The following is an 8,072-nucleotide window of genomic DNA, read 5'->3' as shown; positions in this document are numbered from 1 at the left end:
CAAATGCAAACGCTCTTATATAGATGTATCTAGACACATTTTAGTTGTAGAGACATCCAATTTAGCATCAAGTAATGAGGATCAGATGGAGTATCGTTTTCATTTTACCAAAAGAAATGGATATACTGTATAGTACGACGTAGCCCGAGGCCTGAGGTTTGAATGCAGTTTGTGTGTGCACACTGAACAGATCATAACCCACATGACATATGTCACTGATATGTAGGTCCGGACCCACCAGATACTGATAAAACCAGTGACCCGCCGGGTGGAGTTTTCTATGTGGATTCCTGTGTACCTGGCTTCGTTCCTCCAAGACACGCGCATTTATTCCCTTACGATGTATCATTCTCAGTTTCTCACAGCCCCCTCATGTTCAGATCTCCCCAGATCCCTCGCCGTCCATCTCCCATGAGTCCTCTCCCTACACCACCGGCGTCCACCACTGCTCGGACTACGCGTCTTCAACTCCATCCTCTACGGATGCGGCGACGTCGCATCTAAAAATTCCAATAAGGCGGCGCGGCATCCCCGATTCTCTCGGTCCATGGCTGCAATGGCGGTATGTTTTCCCCTGAATCCTTAGCGTTGCCAGTCACATCTTTATTATATGTAAGCTGTATTGCCGGTTGCTTAGCATTGTTTGATATAGAGTATTTCTCTCATCTAGTGTATATATTAATCATCTGGTAAAGACTCGGGTTACACATGCAAGCATGCTAGCTAGGTTGGGACTGGATCTAATGTGTGCAGTAATAATCGTTAAAATATGATATTTGTCAATCCACGATCGATGATCACATATGAGGACACCGAGCATGCATGTCTGGCTTGTGGACTCTTTAGGCCGACGCTGATTTTTTTGTTTGCTTGGTCAATCTGTACTGGTGGATGATGAACTGCACATGCATTACTCTGATGCTAGACCTAACCAGAAAGCATGGATGGCTCATGCTAGCTTGATTTCTATTTTTATAGCTACTGTTTATATCGATTTGGCTTCTGCGATACACTGATACACTATGCCGATTAATTTGATGATACAAGGTTGTACATATCAGCCTAGCTAGATTCAGAAGCTTAATGTTTAGACTATGTGTTTGATAAGAACAATGATCCTTGACTTTGCTAGGTGCCTTTGATTATGCATTTGTTCGGAATTACGGTCAGAAGTTAGAGGCATTATCTAATTGAGGCATTTTTTTTGCAGTGTTCAAACAAGAAGTTCAAGCTTGGAGAGAGCTTATCATGGAAGGAGATATCTGTAGAGCTAGCCCTAGTGTTCACGGTGTTTAGGTGCATCGATGAGGAGAATACCCCTGACAACTTCTGCAAGGTACTGTGTACATTGGATTTAGAGGTGATTACCATCCCAGTCGTGTTCTACCCTAGTTTTACGAGTGAGTGTCCAGAGTCCATCAAGCTGAAGATGTCCACTGCATGCACCTGGATTATGGACCTAAAGCAACAAGATGACAATGTTTTAATGGACGCAGGATGGCCAGGGTTTGTCAAAGCACATGACTTGAAGGTAGGATACCTCCTGACCTTCAAGAAGCTTGACACCAAATCATTGCAAGTGCTTATATTTGGTTACAATTGCTGTGAGAAGATTATATGGTGTTCAGGTTATCACCCGTCGCTGGAGCAACAATATGAATCACAACTGTATTAAGTTGTCTTACAAATGTTCTGTAGAGAGAGTTGGTCTATAATAATATACTGCTCACTTTAACGATGCATTGTGGTGAACATGATGGTACTATTAGTGGATTGTGGTCACATGTGAGGGGGGGTGTTGAAGTGTTTAAGTGGATTGCCTAGCCCTTTCCGTTAGTTCGGACTTTTGGGTGCGTTGGCTAGTGCATGAAGCTTGACATGGTATAAGAGCCCAGGGTCTCGAGTTCGAGTCGTGGCTTTCGCAATTTATCCTAAAAGTTGTTGGGTGGTGCCCTCTGTTGCCCTCCTCGGAGTCCACGTATATGCCTCTTGAGCTATACCTCTGAGTCTCCTTGTGTTTACCTCCTCGTTTCTTCTTCCGGTCACACGTGGGGAGGGGTGTTGAGATGTATAAGTGGATTGCCTAGCCCATTCCATTAGTTCAGACTTTTGGTGCGTTGTCTAGTGCATGAAGCTTGAAAAACCTTATTTATGTATACAACTCTCTAGTTGTACTATTAACTATTACGTGCTTATGTTGGCTGGATTGTGATGAACATGCGATGTTCTGTTGTTTTCGTAAAGAAAAAAACGTGATGTTTGTTTCAAATCCTGCGATGGATATGTTTTCCACAAATTAGTGAAGTGCCTGCTGACAAAACATATTATGAGTAAATAGACAACCTTTAGTAACGATCATGGGTTCAAGTTCTACCCCATGTAGCACCACTTTTTTTTGGGTTAGCCCAGACAACCTTCCCAATAAAAAAAAGTATTATCTTTCCTGCATGGGCCAAGTGTTTGTACTTTTGGGCTGCTGCCGGCCATGTACATGGTGATTCCTGTCGGCCTGCTTACTTCACTGATAACAATCCAAGAACATTTAATGGGCCATTCGACTCATGCCATTTGGACCCTTCCTAATTTAAACACGGAGATCCTACGATTGGCCCTCAAGAAACCGAGATTCTACATATAAAGTTACTTTTTTTTTTATTTTGTATCAATTATTATTCTGATTCTTTTTAAATGCGCATAGCCAGTATGCGCATCTACATGAGCTTTGTATTTTGATATATTCATATAGTCGATTTCAAAATTTTCATAAATTATAGAAAGTTCCAAGATTTATTCTATCAGTTTGCAAGATCTTAGAGTGTATTTGTAGTTTGAAAAAAATGACAAACTTCTTCATCAGTGTTGTGAACAAGTGCAGTGCTGTGAACCCAAAATATATTACATACTCCCTCGTAGATCAAATTTGGACTAATTAAGTTGAACTAAAACCCGGATCAACAATTAGTATGGATCAGATGCATGGAGTACGAAAAACAAATGAATAGGCAATATTTCAGTTTTTTCTTCAGTTGAGAATGCTAGAGCAGGACCCATTAGCCAGTAGCATCCCTCAACATTTGAAGGTAAAGACAAACAGAAGGTATCGAAAAAACAAGTATCCAACATATCTTGGGTTAAAAAATATCGAGGAATCACATATTTCTTGTACATAGAGGCTGACATTGGGGACCCATCAGCCAGCAGTGGCAAAAAAAAATCCAAGAAAGGAAACAATTATCGTACAGAGAAGCTGACATGTGGGACCCATTTTGCAGCAGCATCTTCAACGTTAACAAAGGCGGTATGAGATCGAAAGAAAAAAAGCAAAGTTGGCAGAAATCAGCGGTAAAACATAAATCCAAGAAAAGAAATTTTTATTGTTCATACAGGCTGACATATGGGACCTACGAGCCAGCAGCGTCCTCACCGTTTCAAAGGCGGCAGGGGATCGAAAAAAAAGCAAGTGAGCAAATATCAGGTGCCAAAAATAATAAAAAAACTTTTATTGTACATAGAGCATGAAATATGGGTCCCAATTTGCAGGAGCGGTCTCACCGTTTCCAAGGCGGCACGGGATTGAAAAAAAGAAAGGAAATGTTTATCGTTCAGAGAGACTGAGATGTGGGATCCATGGGCCAGCAGCGTCCTCTTAGTTTCAAAGGCGACAGGGGATCGAAAAAAGGCAAATAGCCAGTAATTAGGGTCAAAAATAAATCCAACAAAAGGAAACTTTTATTGTTCTTAGAGGCTGACATGTGGGACCCATGAGCCAGCAGCTTCTCAATGTTTTAGAGGCGGCATGAGATCGAAAGAAAAAGGCTAATAGCAAGAAATTATGTGTCAATAATAAATCCAACAAAAGAAAGGTTTATTGTTCATAGAGGATACATGTGGGACCGACTTGCCAGCAGCGTCCTCATCGTTTCAAAGGGGGCAGGGGATCAAAAGAAAAATGGCAAATAGCCAGAAATTAGGGGTAAAAATAACTCCAAGAAAGGAAAGATTTATTGTTCACAGAGACTGACATGCGAGACCCATGTGCGAGCAGCATCCTCAACGTTTCAAAGGCGGCATGAGATTGAAAGAAAAAGGCAAGTGACCAAATATTAGGAGCCAAAAATAATCCAAGAAAAGAAACTTGATTGTACATAGAGGATGACGTGCGGGTCCCATTTTGCAGCAGCGGTCTCAACGTTTCAGAGGCGGCACGGAATCGAAAGAAAAAGGCAACTGGCCAAATATCAGGTGCCAAAAATAACTCCAAGAAAAGAAACTTGATTGTACATAGAGGATGACATGCGGCTCCTATTTTGCAGCAGCGGCCTCAACGTTTCCAAGGCGGCACAGAATCAAAAGAAAAAGGAAATAGCCAGAAATCAGGGGGTCAAAAAAATCCAAGAAAATAAAAAAATCGTTCATAGAGGATGACATGCGGGACCCGTGATCCTGCATCGTATACGACTTGATCGGAGAACGTTGAAGGAGATGGCGCGATCGAGAAAAAAATAATGCTAGAGAGGCTGCCATCTGGGCCCTACATCCCTGGCGGTGCGGATTTGCGTTGACTCGGCTGGCGCACCCGAGAATTCAATATGCACCACATCCCGGGCGACCATACGTGATGTTTTCCACGTTTACGTCGGGCTAGATGGCCTCAAAGACGAGAATTTTTTTTTTGACATGCACCACGGAGAGAGCAAAAATCAGCGAGCATGCTGCATCAGCAACCACGACACTTTCAATTCGTCGGCCATGGCAATTTTTCTTGTATTGATTTGGGATACACCTGAGGAAATCCGCAAATCGGTCATTGTGTCTCTCATAACAACACTATGTGCACCTAGAAATGGTTTTCGAAAAAATTTAGGAACATGCGAAAGATGACCGCAAGAGGTATGTGAACTATCATATAAATGTGATGAAGTACTCTTGTCCGATTCCAGCGCAATCAGCAGGAAACCGTATAACTTATGAGAAATTCATAGAATGATTTAAAACGCAAGAGGTGTGTGAACTAGCACATAAATGTGATATAGTATTTTGTAGATAGACTAGTACAAGTCTGGTCTTTTGGTAGGTGTTCCGCAAAAAAAAAAAAAAAAAACCAGTTCCAGCACCTAGAAAATGTAAAATGGACTTTTTATGCAAATAAAATTATAACTCCCGTCGTAAACAGTGTTCACCATTCCAAGCTACCCGAGTATCCACAATTTCTCATTCAGACATACTATGTCATGGTTAAGTTCATAACCTAGCTCATTTAACTTGAAAGAGCCATGTATCTTTTCTACATGGTAGCTCATTAATGTGAAGAGTTTTTTAGGATAAGTGTCATATTTAATGTTTTACATAAAATGATAGTATGCAATACCTTTTTTTTAAATTTTAATGGTGTTTTACAAGTGTGGTCAAAATGGCTGCCGCGACTGTTCTTTGCTGGGGGTTAATCTTGCAAAGCCCCATCCTATTCCCATTGTAATAACAACTTGTGTACCAAAAATGATTTTTGCAAAAAATCACGAGCAAACTATGCATTGCACGTAGTTCAGATTTGGCCCACTTCGTACTAAATTGGCTGAAAGTTGTATAAATGATGAGAAATTCCTCAAAAAAATTGACACGCAATAGGTATTTGAACTGTCCACAAAACATTTCCTAGTATTTCGTAAAATAGAAGTGGCGCCTTTTTGCACCGTATTTTTTTTTGTACCTGATTCTTAAAAGACATGCAGTACTTACAAAATGTAAAATGATTTTTATACACAAAAGTTGAAAATGCATTATTTCAAGGGGCAAAGATGTAACTCGGTGATAATTTTATTAATATTATAACGAACTATACAATAAAAATGGAGGAAACGAATAAAGGGAAAATTAGGGTTTTGCCCAGTGCAACACTCGGCAAAGTGGCAATGTCCAGTGCGACCTCAGCTATACAACGTGTCGAGTGTAGTTTGTTTGCCTAGTGTTGTTTGTTTGCGAGAGTGCTTTTTCGTTACACTCGGCAAACAGCCTTATACTTCTTCCACTAGTGACTCTCGGATGTTTCTGGAAGCATCCAAGATGTTTCTGTGTTTCAAAACATACAGCTAGCATGAATCAATTTATTATTCCAAATACAAATAACACTGATTCACGGTTACACCTGTACAACCCCACACGGGAACAGTCACATTCCGTGGCGACAACATGAACTTATGGAATAACCAAAGGAAAGACAACAATGATGAACAAATGCTAAGAAATAGAACGCGGTTAAAGAATCGACAAATTAAAACATATGAATTCGCTTGCACGATCGATGAAACAAAGACGCCGAGTGATCCTTTACCCTGCATATTCATGCATGCATGTGTACGGGAGCCATACTACTAGTGGTAGTTGATTGCCCGGCAGTTCTTCCTGATCTGGCCCTGGTGGCCGGTCTTGACCTCGACGCCGGCCAGCTTCACCATGGACTTGGAGAACCTGCCCTCCCACCACCCGGGAATGTTGGCGTTGTCCTCCACCATCCTCGCCGTCTCCTCCGATGTGAGTAGCGCGGCGTCGGAGGTGAAGAGCACCGTGTGCTCCAGCACGTTCTTGTAGTACTGCCTGTCAAGAACGTTGGGCGTCACCATGTCCTGCATCACCTCCGGGTCGTTGCCACCGGGGGTCGCGTCGGCGGGGCACTGACTCCTTAGGAACCAGGCGAGGCCGCTGTTGATGTCGGAGGGGGTATTGAGGCGGTCGGAGACGAAGGAGGAGCAGTGGGAGCGCCCGATGGTGTGCGCGCCGGAGAGGATGACGAGATCCTCGGCGTTGAGTCCCTTGACGACGAAGCTGTCAACGAGATCGCTGAGGTTGGAAGTGGGTGGGACCAGGAACTTGAGAGGCTCCGAGGCGTTGGAGAAAGTGCCGTCGCGGCGCCCGGATGGCATTTCGAAGGCGACAGTGCCTTTGCTGAGGATGCAGGATGCGTCGCGGGCAGCGAAGGCAAGGATGTCGGCGCAGGAGACGACACCCGGGCAGACCGCCTCCACGGCCTCCTTGATCGCGTCGATGAGCTCAAAGCCGCGCACGGATGGGTCGTTTGGGGGGCTGAGCTTCTCTGGCGTAGGGCTGAACGGTGTCGGGTCAAGGAAGATGGAAGCGTCGCAACCCTAAATCACCATTCATCAACAATTTAATCAGGGTGTGTCTATGTTCTTAAGTCTGTGTCACCAAAGAAAAGTGTATCCATAGTTTAAAGAAAAGTACAACTCAATCCAGTTGCATATTTCTAGCAGAAAAGTGCAATTGCATTTTTTTAACAGAAAAATGCAACTCAAGCATTTTTTTGTAACTGACTTAGACTTAAGAAAATCTCAGTTAACTAAGACGTAGCAAAACCGATTTAATCAAGTCCACCTAATCCATAATAATATACGTTTTCTTGCACTAAATATATGTAACTAACTAAATGTCTAAGATTTGCAGTATCAGAATAAAAATCGAAAAAGTTTCAGTACCTCGACAAAGCAGTCGTGGAAGAGCATGCGGATCATGGCGGCGCCATTGCCGGGGTTCTTGGAGATGGCATACTCCATGACTCCCTTGACGACGGCCTCTGCTTGGGGGCACTTGTCGTGGTAAAACCCGATCTCCAGTGGCCAGTAAGGGCTGGCCTGGCACCCCACAGCGAGGAGCAACAAGGCACAAGCCACCAAAACGTTCAGCTTTTCAGCACCAAGCGCCATTTTGAAGGTGGCTTGACTAGATAGAAGAGTGAGGTGATATATCGAATGGCTGATGCTATAGCTCGAGTAGGAAGCTTGTTATATAGGTGGGCATTAGAAGACCGGGCCTTGCCATGAATACACATATAATGTTGCCATGTGCTGTGCCTGGGATTAATGAAATTTGAGAGCTTTTGCTTCGTTGAAACGTTACTATTCCGGGTTGTTGCTACCAATCTTCATTCAGTTCCATCAAAGTACTCCCACCCAGACCCAGTGGCACCGAAACGGCCAAAACTAACCAGAGGGCGTCGATGATTTTATACACATAAAGTAACAAACGTTGTTCACTAACCCTGATGGTTACACGCGGTTGAC

The 8,072-nt window shown here is 43.2% G+C and overlaps 1 protein-coding gene across 1 annotated transcript; it reads right to left on the bottom strand.

Annotated features, from left to right (window-relative positions):
• Positions 1 to 6,368: 6,368 nt before the first annotated feature.
• LOC124699021 (peroxidase 2-like) lies at positions 6,369 to 7,715 on the bottom strand. Its single transcript, XM_047231397.1, has 2 exons — positions 7,488 to 7,715; positions 6,369 to 7,139 (listed from the first exon to the last, which is right to left on the bottom strand). Exons 1-2 carry the CDS (start codon positions 7,713 to 7,715, stop codon positions 6,369 to 6,371), a joined length of 999 nt encoding a protein of 332 aa, XP_047087353.1.
• Positions 7,716 to 8,072: the final 357 nt, after the last annotated feature.

This window comes from Lolium rigidum, chromosome 3 (genome assembly GCF_022539505.1).
Source record: "Lolium rigidum isolate FL_2022 chromosome 3, APGP_CSIRO_Lrig_0.1, whole genome shotgun sequence".
Taxonomy (NCBI): Eukaryota; Viridiplantae; Streptophyta; class Magnoliopsida; order Poales; family Poaceae; genus Lolium; species Lolium rigidum.
This window is presented reverse-complemented; position numbering and strand designations above follow the sequence as displayed.

Bases quoted from the DNA above. Each gene is read 5' to 3' on its own strand.
- LOC124699021 (XM_047231397.1), bottom strand. From the start codon at position 7,715: ATGGCGCTTGGTGCTGAAAAGCTGAACGTTTTGGTGGCTTGTGCCTTG. The intron at 7,140-7,487 runs GTACTGAAACTT...ATGGTGATTTAG, and splicing joins TCCACGACTGCTTTGTCGAG to GGTTGCGACGCTTCCATCTT.